Source organism: Antedon mediterranea, chromosome 6 (genome assembly GCF_964355755.1).
Source record: "Antedon mediterranea chromosome 6, ecAntMedi1.1, whole genome shotgun sequence".
Taxonomy (NCBI): Eukaryota; Metazoa; Echinodermata; class Crinoidea; order Comatulida; family Antedonidae; genus Antedon; species Antedon mediterranea.
In genome coordinates this window covers 20,145,161-20,158,694 of record NC_092675.1, presented here as the reverse complement: position 1 = coordinate 20,158,694, position 13,534 = coordinate 20,145,161, and the positions used below count along the sequence as shown (strand labels likewise).

General features: G+C 33.6%; 1 protein-coding gene across 3 annotated transcripts in view; it reads right to left on the bottom strand.

The window, feature by feature from the left end:
- The window catches only part of LOC140052139 (laminin subunit alpha-1-like), a 42,854-nt gene that overhangs the window by 9,944 nt on the left and 19,376 nt on the right, over nucleotides 1–13,534 (bottom strand). The window contains exons 22-37 of one of the 3 annotated variants that reach the window (XM_072097563.1): nucleotides 13,303–13,455; nucleotides 12,089–12,345; nucleotides 11,289–11,609; nucleotides 10,821–10,970; nucleotides 10,093–10,285; nucleotides 9,264–9,408; nucleotides 8,514–8,758; nucleotides 8,053–8,178; nucleotides 6,685–6,873; nucleotides 5,122–5,554; nucleotides 4,541–4,691; nucleotides 3,794–3,823; nucleotides 3,338–3,361; nucleotides 2,493–2,516; nucleotides 1,048–1,239; nucleotides 524–754 (exon numbers count right to left, since the gene is read on the bottom strand). In XM_072097563.1, the coding sequence (XP_071953664.1) occupies nucleotides 524–754; nucleotides 1,048–1,239; nucleotides 2,493–2,516; nucleotides 3,338–3,361; nucleotides 3,794–3,823; nucleotides 4,541–4,691; nucleotides 5,122–5,554; nucleotides 6,685–6,873; nucleotides 8,053–8,178; nucleotides 8,514–8,758; nucleotides 9,264–9,408; nucleotides 10,093–10,285; nucleotides 10,821–10,970; nucleotides 11,289–11,609; nucleotides 12,089–12,345; nucleotides 13,303–13,455 (2,864 nt within the window). The remainder of the gene's footprint in view (nucleotides 1–523; nucleotides 755–1,047; nucleotides 1,240–2,492; nucleotides 2,517–3,337; nucleotides 3,362–3,793; nucleotides 3,824–4,540; nucleotides 4,692–5,121; nucleotides 5,555–6,684; nucleotides 6,874–8,052; nucleotides 8,179–8,513; nucleotides 8,759–9,263; nucleotides 9,409–10,092; nucleotides 10,286–10,820; nucleotides 10,971–11,288; nucleotides 11,610–12,088; nucleotides 12,346–13,302; nucleotides 13,456–13,534) is intronic. The other 2 variants (XM_072097564.1, XM_072097565.1) reach the window with 2 other exon arrangements.

Here is a 13,534-nt window from a genome sequence, read left to right as displayed (position 1 = left end):
AATTCACTCCACACAGGTTAAAATCACTCAACATGCTTTCAAATCTCTCAAAACCTTTTAAAATCACTCAATACCATCAAATCTCTCAACACAGGTTAAAATCACTCAACATGCTTTCAAATCTCTCAACACAGGTTAAAATCACTCAACATGCTTTCAAATCTCTAAACACAGGTTAAAATCACTCAACATGCTTTCAAATCTCTCAAAACATTTTAAAATCACTCAATACCATCAATTCACTCAACACAGGTTAAAATCACTCAACATGCTTTCAAATCTCTCAAAACATTTTAAAATCACTCAACATACCATAAAATCACTCAACAAGTGTTAAAATCACTCAATGCTTTCAAATCTCTCAAAACATTTTAAAATTACTCAATACCATCAATTCACTCAACACATGTTAAAATCACTCAACATATTTTCAAATCACTCTAAAACTCTTTATTAAACACACTTTAAAATCAATCAACCTGTTTTCAAATTACCCAACACAATCACCACTAGGAATTCTTACCTGAACCCATTCCGCATTATTATAATCCCTATTACTCGTTAGTTTGTACTTGGTATTTCCAGCTGTGTTCATCTCAAACACAATCTTATTTGCTTCCATGAAGATGCCTATGTACGAGATGAGATCTTGGCGAGTTACGAGAAACACAACACCATCACTGATAGACGTCCTGAATTCTATAGACATTCGTGCTTGTTGGAAGACGTTGAATTCTTCTTGTGTGTTCAGCAACTATTATATTATTTTTAAAATATCAATATTTTATATTTTTTTCTACATAATATTCACATATAATTTGTTGATTTTCCTAATTTGACTTGAACTGAGAGATGTAATTTAATATTTGTTAATCTCTGCCTTCCAGCTGAGAAATAGCAGGTTGTCAGAAAAATTACTAGCTTTAAGACATTAAAATGCTGAAATCACATTTTCTATTGAACAATTGTATTTTCATTGTGATTATGTAAAAAACATAAAGCATAATTCTTTGAACAAACATTATCTACAAGTTCTAGATGACTCACCTGGAAATAGCCAAACCCAGTGAAGCTGATACCATCTATAAGGGTTACTGCTCCTAAGTCTGGCACGTCAGGACGAGGACAACAAGAAGTTGACCCAGCTAAGCTTTCTGGTCGCCAGAGGTCAAGCTCCTCACCATCAAACCAGATGTTTGCAAGACATCCTTCAAAATCACGACTCTGCACTTTGTCAGTCTGCAAAATTAAACAAACTGTATATATCTATGGTGTTCTTTGATACTAACCCATCACAAAATGTGTGTGTCGTGTGTGGCGCGGTGTGTTGGAAATTGGACTACTAATCGTGAGATCGTAGTTTGAATCTGCTGCATTGTTTGTATCCTTAGGCATACTTTACTTATGTTTGCCCAGTTAGATCAAGACACGACTATGTGCTGATTACTAGCTGCATTATGGGAGTATGTTTCCATACGTGTACTTTGATGCAAAAAATGACCGGGGTAATAATATGTTCAGTGCTTAGAGGTTTCACAACATTAGGCACCATATAAATCCAGGATATTATTATTATTAAAATTTCTTGTTTCAAGGTAATTATTCAATTTTAAATTGTTGACTTTTTAGATAAATGATTATCATCTACAAGAATCTGTACAATTCATAGAAAATAAATAGTGTAATGCATACTCAATCAGAATATAAAGAGTTCTAGAAAAAGTCAGCAAACGAGGCTGAATGCAGATTATGAAAAATAAAACGAAGAAATGTAATGTAATACCAGTATAAAGAATCAGAACTTTACAATAGGATATGACCCAAGCATCATGGTAATACTAGGGTGATGGTAATTAGACAACACCCTGGTCACATGCTGTTGGGCAGGGCTCTTTACAGTGAGGGAACTCTCTGTGGCTCACCTACTGTATGTGCCAGTACTGCTTAATTAAAAAAGGGAATTCTTATACAAGATTTGCAATGACGCATTTAGGAGAGTTTACATTTACTGCTTGGACTGCCATGAATAATAACATTAAATGTTTGTTTCGGTTGAGAGAATGCTGTCTTAACAAATATGAAATTAAAAGTGAAATGAAATAAAACATGCTTCAAAAAAACCAAAAAAATATTATTATTACAAATGAAAATAAAAAGGATAAACATAAAATAAAAAAATAATAAAATAGTTATGTGGTAGTTTTTTTTTATGTATCACATTCAATTAAAATTGTATTATATTTCTTACATCATCAAGCTTACATGCATCAAAGAATGATAAATACAAATTTAAATATAAGATATATTCAATATAAAACCAATTGAATTAATAAATAAAATTTTATTTTGGAAAATACATTGTTCTATGCCATCGTTTTCACCTTCATGCCCACTAACTCCCAGTGACCATGCAATAAAATGAAGAAAAAAAAAGTCATAAACAAATGGAGGTTGTTTTTTGTCAACAAATTAATATTTTGTTCCCCTTTTACCTGCTGAAGAACACTGGCATCAACCTGTTTACAGAAGATATTTAAACACAAATTTAATATACCTTCATATTTTAACTATTGCTATCTTAAAAATAAGAAACAAAAGAGACAAAAGAAAAAAATCTACACTGAAGTAGACAGACAGTATATGTATGTGAGATTAACATGAAATAATTTCAGTATGTTTATCAATATAAAAGTAGGTATAGGATTTTAGAAAGTGTAACAAATTATGTGGTATCATTTGTATGATCGAAGGTCAGCAGAAAGAAAATTAACATTAATGTAAAGTGTGACCTTAAATGTCCTTTAAGGTGGTCTTTTTACAAGAAACATGCATAATTTAGCAATCCTTTCCACGATGGGTCTGCCTACACAAGCAAACCATTGTCAGTGAGTTGGGTAAAATGACATTGTATGGAGTTTGATGTGCATGGAATTTAAATCAAGAGAATTCATCTACAAGCCTGAGGCTCTGTCTACACTACCAAACTAGTGTGATGTGCCCAAATATGGTAATGATATGCCCAACTATGGTAGTGATATGACATCATCATGTCCATATATGGGCACATCACATTTTTTGTCACATAAACTTTGATAGTGTAGACAGAGCTTTGGTAAACGAAATGATCATCAATTCTAACTTCAGTAAGTAGTTTTCAAGAATAATTTTTCTATAAGTTTGTCTATAGACCCTGAGTTAAAGAATTAAATATGTAACGGTAAAAGTTGCTATATTAGGGTAAATGTTCGATAATTAAAACAGTTTAAATGTAAGGATCATCTGAACATAAGAAAAAAAAAGAAAACGTAAGAAAAAAAAATTATATAAAAAAAACTACCTCATTTGCCATGATATCTTGAATCTGAATTTTGGATTAAACAACAAAAAAACTTATGATAATAATAATAATGATTTTAAATACATGTACAATAAAGATTTATTCCATGTGCTTTCAATATTGTTTTTAAACATGTATTTGATATCCTGTTTGTATAACCATGCCACATATGAAATGTATAGTACGCAAGTACTGTATATAATATACAAATGATGAATGTTTATGAGTGTGATGGTATAAATTGATTAGGTAAAAAATCGTAATTCACCACGCTATGTGGAGCAATTGATAGGGCACTTACTTTTTATCATGTGACCCACAATTATCCAATCAAATGACAAGAATCTATTTAGGTGTAATATTATGTAACAGAAAAACTGTGATAGTGTTGTGATAGACCTTTTTTATTTATCGATCAATATGTGGAAAACTAATAAACATTAAAAAATTATTTACCGTTCCAGTAAAAGTCAGAGTTTGTGTTAACTGTTAGTGTTTGAAAAAAAAAAAAAAAAAAACAAATTATTAATGGTACGCTATATTAGATTAATGTATAGAAGATAAAATATTTAATGAAAAAGGAAGGAAATAGGAAAAATAATAAATAAAAAAGTAACAAATAAGTCAGTGTGACCATAGCTTAAACTACTTATATATCAAATGGTATAAAAAAATAAAAGAAATCAAATCTGAAAAAAATCTTTTGTCAAATTTAGGATGTAAGGCCCTTATGTCGACATGGAACTCAACTTCACTCAACTGTGTCGACATAAGCACAAAAAAAAATGTTGACATATTGCTTAGTTGCTTTCAGTTTTTTTTCCGGAACTGATAACTTCAAATAGAGCCACTCGTATGGTACGGGTAACCATGACTAGTAGGGATCAATTCGATGTTACCGTTAGCGCTCACGCATACTGTTTCCTGTACTACTACAAATCGGTTGCTCAGAGTGTTGACATAAGCGCTATTGCGCAACTAGTTCCTTTCAGCTGTGTAGAGTTGAGTTCCGTGTCGACATAATGAGTTTTGAGTAAATTCGATTTGGGAAATTCTTATATATTTATTAATTGAAATTAAAGGGGAAAATCTCACTTAAGGAGAGGATTTGTACCCAGGACTCAGAGAATAGTAAGGAAGCATGTCAATACCAAGCCCCAGTGCCATTAAATATTGTGTATTTCCAATGATAATGCTCCTTACCTGATATTCAGCTGGTATTCCACCAACGTAATACAGCGGAGTCGTGTGGAAGTTGATGTATTTATCGTAGGTAATGACACTGGCACGAAAATCTGTAGATGCTCCTCCTGTTGACAATCTCTCTACAGTAAGCATTCCCTCATTTCCATATCTGAGAGAAGTGAAAATAAATACTTATTTTTAAACACATTCTACTTTGTTTACAGTATTTTATTTGGCTATATAACTTTAATTATTATAAAAATATTATGCTTCATTATGCAAAACATTTTTTTTTTCTTTTAGTGAACAATACATTTTGGTACAATAAATACATACACATTGGTACGTTTTATATGTTGACCACACAAAATCATAGAGTACAATAAATACATACACATTGGTACGTTTTATATGTTGACCACACAAAATCATAGAGTACAATAAATACATACACATTGGTACGTTTTATATGTTGACTACACAAAATCATAGAATTAGAATAATGCCATTTCTTTGGGAAAATTCTCAGAAAGTATAGAAGAAAAATAAGAAACACCAGTCTATTCTTAATTGTGAAAAAAAAGAACAAATTAGGATACCTTGTTGCAATGATGTGATACCACTCGCCACAGCAGACATCGATTGGACTTTCTATTGTTACCATATCCTGATTTACATTAAATTTGAATAGGACATGACTTGTGACAACCTCAATGGCAAAAAGAGCACCTGTCTCCCTGTTCTCAAGAAAAAATGCCAGACTATCTCTCAAATCTGTCTTCAGATCCATTCTGAGTTCATTAAAAAGCATTTGCGCTGTTGGAACTCGCGCAATACTAAGAGAGCTGTCTGGTGCAAAACGCACAGGTTGTTTGGAATCTGCCACCGCCTCTTGAGCCAACAGAAGTTTCTGTTGTAAAAGTGCAAGTTTGTCTGTAACTACGACACGTTGTTCAGCAGTTTCGTTTCTTAACAATTCAAGCTGATTCACCGTGAAATACAAGTCATCAACGTCGGTCTCAATCTGCCCAACTAATTTTATCAAAAGAAATAGAATTGAATAAATTAACAATATTAAAAATCATTTTATTTTGAGGTGTTAGGCATGAACTCGGAGGACTACAAATGACTATGACTAAAATAATCACAATATAATTGAAATAATTTGATATTAAAAATCATTAGTTTTAAATTAAATCTATTACAATTAAAAACAACAGTTTAGATAAACAAATATTTTACTTCACAAAACAGTTAGGCTAAATTACTAGCAAAACAAACAATAATCACATAACAAATTATATTTACCATCAGCTGAGCAACCATAGAAACAGACAACAACATAGATAAGCAACACCAAATGAAATATAGAAGAAAAAAATATTTATTAAGAGATGTGGTACCAGTATATAAAAGAAAAAGAACAGTAAATAAAATACTGCAAACAAAATTCTTTATCAATCCCAAAGACATATGTCTTGGAAGGCAGGGTGTCAGTGTCAAACAACTTCAGGCTTAGTTTTTTACCTGGGTAGGTTGGTGACCTACCCTACCCACCAAATTTGTCTCTGAAGCCAACTTACCAGGTAAATATCTAAGTCTAAACAGAAGGTAGGGTTAAGTTGGGAATTGAGGCTGGGATGTCGTAGAAAGGCCAGGGACAAACTTAGCTACAATTAACAAGTAAACAAACAAAACATCGTACAGTATGATCTGAGAGAATGAGCAGGTCTCATAAACAGACAAAATTTAAGCAGGGTTTATCAAGAAACACCACTTTAAATAAAATAAAAAGCACAAAATGATAAACATATATCTAGATATTTTAAATAATTGCAAATGTTGAATTGACTTAAGTTTGATAACTCTACAATAATTATGCTTACTACCCATGTCAAAATGAAAACTAAAGTTTTGCTAAATTATAATTTATAATGTTGGCAAGGTACGTGTATCAAATTACTGAAAAAATGACAATGCTGTGGGTATTAGTGGCTGGATCTCAAATAGAGATACAAATAAAAAAAAGAAAATAGCCAGAAAAATTAGCAGAGCTTTCGGCAACACTAGCCCTTCACAAGCCCTTCATCAGAGAATTTCATAATCAATAATAGCAATACAAATTTGGAGTCAACATTTCAATGAAAACATGATTCACTCACCAACAATTGGAATTTCATTCAGCAGCATGGTAGAGTTTGCAATGGATTCTTGTACAACAACTATTTCTTGCTCGTTTGCAAGAACAGCTTGATCAAGCACAGCAGAGTTGTCCATTACTGTGTTTGAGGTCGTACTCGCTTCTACTGCATCTGTGATCCCAGCGTTTATTGCAGGCTGTATCATAGGATCTTAGGAAATGAATAAAAAAAACAATATCAGCCTATTCTCAATGTATCAAAATTCGTCCAGTAGGCAAATTTTGTGATACAGCATCTCATGTGTTTCATATATGATGCCTGTATTATATAGACATAACCTAACCTTCCATGATACAGGCTACACATGATATGCTGCATTAAGGAATTTACCTATTACCTAGACCAGTCTTTCCTGCCTAGACAAATCAGGGCGGTCGCAGGACGATTTTAAGGGGGTTGCCCAAGATTCCTCAGAGAGACGTAGCTATACTGAGTATTTGCGGCACAGGAATTTTTCTTAAATGACACCCCTAGATGGCCGGAAATGGTACTCTCGCGCGTAAAATTCATGATAAATAGAAATGACACTCTATATCAGGCTACACAGTAGCAAAAAGATCGTATCAGGCCTGTTTTTTCCGCCGGTAAAACACAAGCGAAAAACAATAGGATAACATTTTTGCGTTCAATGCGAAGGCCAGATGAGGTCCACGACGAAGGTACTTCCGGTAATGTAATAAATTATAGGAATTAAAATCAATTAATACAAATTAATTATTATTATCAATTAATAATTAAAACAATTTAGAAAAAAAATGTAAAGCTGCTATTTGAAATATATTGAGCAAAACGTTAAATTGTATTATTTTGAAATAAATGCTAAATAAGTCAGTAAAATCACAATTTCCAAAATTCATTTTCATTTATCCACTATAAACTGTACAACCACCATCGAAATTTGCAGAAAGAAGCAATTAAACACTGTTTTTTCAAAGTTCGGAGCATCCGTAATTATTACGGAAATTCGCCCAAATATTACGGACGTAGGGAAATGAAGATAAATATAGTCTTTTTCAACCCTGGACTTCTATAACATTAATAGTTAATATATAATATGATGAAATGGGATCTAAATTTTAATTTAGTGGCAGAAAAAAACATTTAGTATGAAATTAAGGGTGTCGCCCGGGCAACTGGGGCAACACCCCTGCATTCGCCCCTGCAAATATTGTCATACAGAGAGATACAGCACTGAGAATGGAGTGTGTCAGGGACCTTGGTCAATAGCCACATTTCCATTCATTCTCTTTTGAAATAAAAGTATAACAGAACAGAATAAAACCTAAATAATATTTAGTTGTTATGCTACTATGAATCTGTAACCTTTACCTGCTGCAAGGAGCGCCAAAGAAGTTGCAGATGTTTGAAGAGTGGCAGTGTCAGCTTCTATAATTGCCCACAGAGCTTCTGAATCTTCGACAGCATTTTCTGCCTGAGTTAATGAATTATTCAAAGCTAAGAGAATAAAATGAAAACATCATATTATTATCTCTTGTGTGTACCAAATGCTTTGTGTGATTATACTGATACTATACACTAACACATACTGAAAGTATTTAAAGGTGATATTCTGTTTTATGACCAGCAAATGACTATGGCTGAGGGAGGCCAGATAATTACAAGTCATTGCTATGATTTTGGATTTGGGCCAGCCTAAATTTTGACATTATTTATACTTGCAAAAATGGTTGTTGCCAGGTATGTACATATATATAACAAAATAACGACACCAGATCCCGGGATTAGAAGATAAACTTGTTAACCACAACATCGTTACTATTTAAACTCACCTTCTACATCTGTCTCTCTCAATTCAACAACATCCAGAGTTGATCTACTCAGAAACTTAGACGAATTTGCTTGTGCTGCCAGAGACTCAATGGACACCTCAGCAAGGAATGCGTTGGTAGCATCAATTGTATCATTAGCGTTCTGAATAACCATTTGAGCTTGGTTAATGGTTACCACAACTGCCTCATAATAATCAATAACATCAACTGCCTCCTGGCCACTAGCTTGTGCAGCTGAAAAAACCCTACAGAAAACATCAATTTAGTGTAAACATTCAATGGTATATAGTAAATCTGAGAAAAATACTCTTTGTTCATTGAAGTAATGAACTTATAGCATGAGAATCTCCTGTCTGTCATTTTTTTTAACTACTCTATCAGAAGTACAGAGTTAATTATAAGGTCACACTGGCTGACGTCAATTGTCAGCACCCTCACCAGACTAGAAAGCTAAACTATTATTATTAATTCATAATTAGTTCATATGAGAATACAAAATGTGTGCATGAGCCCTGGGTGAAAATATTCCAAATTCCAAAAATCATCTTATCTCCTCTCATAGTATATATAGGGCCTTAAGTTTCCAAAATATTGAGAGTGCGCTACTTCTAATGATGGCTCTCATTGGCTCATATTCCATATCCCACACTGCCTTTCGAAATGCTACACGTTTTAGATTAACAGGAGATCAATTGTGTTATGGGTTCTTTGCGGTTCAGCCTAATAAGCATTACAAAATTCATAACATACGTGACCGTATCTTGTGCCGTGGTTGCTAACGTAAATGCAGTGTTTTCAGCCAAAAGGACAAACTGTTCAGTTGTTGTTTGCCGATCTTGAAGGTCACCGAGTGCAAATTCGGTTGCAACCATTGCAGATGTCCATCCATTAATTGCTAGAGACGAAAGTTTTAATAATGACTTTTAAGTATAGAACACAGAAGGAATATCAAAACACGGGCTACAAAATGAAAGACACCCCTAAAGAAACTATAGCACTTTAAAGAACCCAGTTCATAATTCGAGACAAGTAGGGGGTTACCAAAATAGCCCCTGTATCAGAGGGATTACCACCTATCTGATAGTACAGTGATTAATTTACTATTAGTAATCCTTGGCCACATGTGTCTAAAGACATAAAATAAAAATAAATTAATAAAAATAAAACTAATTGAGGGCCAAATAAAATGGAGAAAATATTTATAGTACTAAAATTGTTTTTCAGTGGAACACGTACATCTTAACTTATTTCACAAAATACAATGCGTAAGCTCTGTCCACTTTATGAACAAACTCATGTAAATGAGATTTAAAGTTGTATTTCTATAGAAATCAAACAATAATCATTGTTCAGTCATTCTAATTATTTAATATTACTAAAAAGTACAATGAATAAAAAAATATATATGAAGCACATAAATTGCTGGTCTCTCACTCAAAGGCAATGCATATGTCAACTGAAACTAGTCAAGGATGGCTTAAAATGAGGATGGCTAACAAACAATAATATTGGCCAATACAAGATCTAGGCTATTGTAGGTGTGCTTTCAAAAATTGTGAAAATGATTGATATTGCTTACAATATTGATTTATACTTTGATCAATAGGGATTCCTGTAAATCCGGTTGGTGCGCCGTCCTTTATCAAAGAGATTGCCACCAAGTCAGAATCACCAGCACTCAATGATGTAACTGCGCTGTTTAATGATCCGTCTACAAGTGATAACGTCATTATAATGCTTTCTACAATGCTATCTGAATATCTTATCTGGTACTGAAACAAAATCATTTTAATTCAATTTAAATGAAAACAGTTTATAATCAGGTATAAAAATAAATAAAGATTTAAAAGTGTGTCCACTATTTAGTGCGGAAACATGAAATAAATGATTTGGGAGAGGAATGAAAATCATGAGATTGAACATATCGAGGGTACAATTTGGATTATATAAGATACAGGGAAAAAATAAAGGTAAACAAAATCTTTTAATTTGGTAAGCACATCTCAATATTTCATTCTATTTGTGTGTGGTAAGTGCTCTTTCTTAATCTATGCATACACTTAAACTTCTTCTTAAAACTACACTATCAATCTAGTTTGACAAAAAAAATGTGATGTACCCAAATATGGTAGGGATATTATGTCCAAATATGGTAGGGTCCAAATATGGTAGGGATATGTCCAAATATGGTAGGGATATGTCCAAATATGGTAGGGATATGTCCAAATATGGTAGGGATATGTCCAAATAAAGTTTGATAGTGTAGACAGAGCTTTATGCTTGTATGTTGAATGTTTGCATTCATACCTCAGTTGAGTTTAATATATTATCAACTTGTCCGAGAGTGACATCAACACCATCCAAAATACCATGAGTCTCATCCACAGTTGCCTGTATTCCTCTTAGAGTTGCATCTGTACTACGAATAGATGATTGCAATGTATTCACACGCTGTCCCTAAAGAAAAGAACACAAATTATTAAATAATAATCTTTAAATATAATTATAAATACCAACATTTGTTCAATACTGTATGGAAACTAAATTACTTAATGTCACATACTGTAGTGTATTATTCCCTAAAAAACAGACTATATATCTTTTGGAAGGAAATTGTGCAAATTAGTTTGACAAACAATGTTTCAAGAATAGAGAATACTTCTTGCATTTTTCTTTTAGGGTAGTCAATTCTTCAATAATTATCAATTTTATATGGGAACTCTATGCGACTTTTTAAACTTATGAAATGCGCGATTAAGTAAATTTGTTTCTTACTTGTGCTGTTGAGCGACCAAAAAAGTTGGCCGCTAAAACTGATGTATTTTGACTGAGTTCTAGTTCCATGGCAACTAATACTTGATCTTCTATGAATGACACACTGCTAATGACATCAGCCTGCAGCAGTGCATCGGCATAGTATTCATAACTTGTGTCATTCCACAATTCCATCATTGCTATATAGTTATCAAGAAGCTGATCTGTCGACAAGGAATCTTTGTAAAGCTGTTCAGATTCTTCCATAAGTACTTGAACTTCTTCCAATTTCACTGTCAGAATTCCTTCAACAGCAAGAGCTGCTGCTAAATTATTTTCAGCCTAGAAAAAAAAACATTACATCCAAAAATAAAAAATTATTAAATGTATGTGCATAAAATGCTAAAATTAAGTTTGTGGCTTGATTAACAGGTTTGTTATTAAGTTTCTGAAACTGCCTTCAAAAAACAAAATTAATTCTGTATGTTGCATTTCAGACCATAAATCAGTGTTCTTCTAATATATAAATCAGTTCTGGAAAATTAAGCAAAGTACCAAAGTATTGATATACTGTACTAAAGATGTAACAAATCTACAAATTCCAAAAAAAGTATTGTATTTTGACAAAATATAGCCTTCGATTGCTCTTGGTCCATGTTTTTTATGTCTAGGCCTAATCTACCACTACTAGTTAAGTATATGTACAATATCAATATACTAATCGAAACCAGAGGAAAATGTTTTCACTGTTTAGAATAAAATTTGAAAAATATCAAAACAAGATCCATTAATCTAAATTTCAGTATTCTATTAATCCATACCTCTAAATTAAGTTGATTAACCTCTGCTCTGTAAGCGTCCTCATCTATACTCTCAACATCCAGTTTTAACTCATCATAAGCCTGGATTGTTTGTGATAGCGTGTATGCTGTGTCGTTAACCACTACAGACAATGGCTGTAGCTCTCTGTCCAGATCTTGTAACTCTCCTAGAAGTATGGCAACTGACCACAGCTCTAACCAGACTTCATCCAGGTTGAGAAGTGACGCATACAGAGTATCAACACATTGATCACATTCTGTTGGAAAAAGGTAAAAACAGTGATAGCAAAGAAAACTTGAAAACAATTACTACAACCACAAGGATAAATTCCACCACCTGTACAACTAGACCCAGGGCAACTACACCACCTGTACAACTAGACCCAGGGCAACTACACCACCTGTACAACTAGACCCAGGGCAACTACACCACCTGTACAACTAGACCCAGGGCAACTACACCACCTGTACAACTAGACCTAGGGCAACTACGTCACCTGTACAACTACACCACCTGTACAACTACACCACCTGTACAACTAGACCCAGGGCAACTACACCACCTGTACAACTAGACCCAGGGCAACTACACCACCTGTACAACTAGACCCAGGGCAACTACACAACCTGTACAACTAGACCCAGGGAAACTACACCACCTGTACAACTACACCCAGGGCAACTACACCACCTGTACAACTACACCCAGGGCAACTACACCACCTGTACAACTACACCCAGGGCAACTACACCACCTGTTCAACTACACCACATGTACAACTACACCCAGGGCAACTACACCACCTGTACAATTTACCCAGGGAAACTACACCACCTGTACAACTACACCCAGGGTAACTACACCACCTTTACAACTACGCCACCTGTACAACTAGTACCAGGGCAACTACACCAGATGTACAACTACAACCAAGGCAACTAACCCAGGAATTGTCAAAAAAAGGTTGTAAATGAATTCAGGATCCTATTAATATTTCCTTATAATTGTTTTTAGATGATTCAATTTTGAACAGTCAAATGATGGCAAAGTTTTACGGACAATCTCCAATGCTTCATGTCATCATTCAAATGACTATATAAAGCTGAATTGCTAAACCAAACACTGATAAGAAATATGAAAATAAGTTTTATTAAATTCTCCAAATGAATCAATGAAAATTATAAGGAAAGAAAAAAGCAACAAAGGTTCTTACTGTCACATCCTGTAGGTCCAAAATTGATCCAGGTTGGAAGACAACGATCACAGACACGATTTCCAACACCTGGTTGGCAAGGACATTGTCCATCGATGATGTCACAGATAGCAGCAGATCCTCCAACTGTGCCAACAGAGTCACAAACACAAGCTGCAAAAATGTAAAATTTCAATATGATGAATATATTTTATACCTTTAGATTTGTTTGTAAGGAAGATTAGTAAAGCTT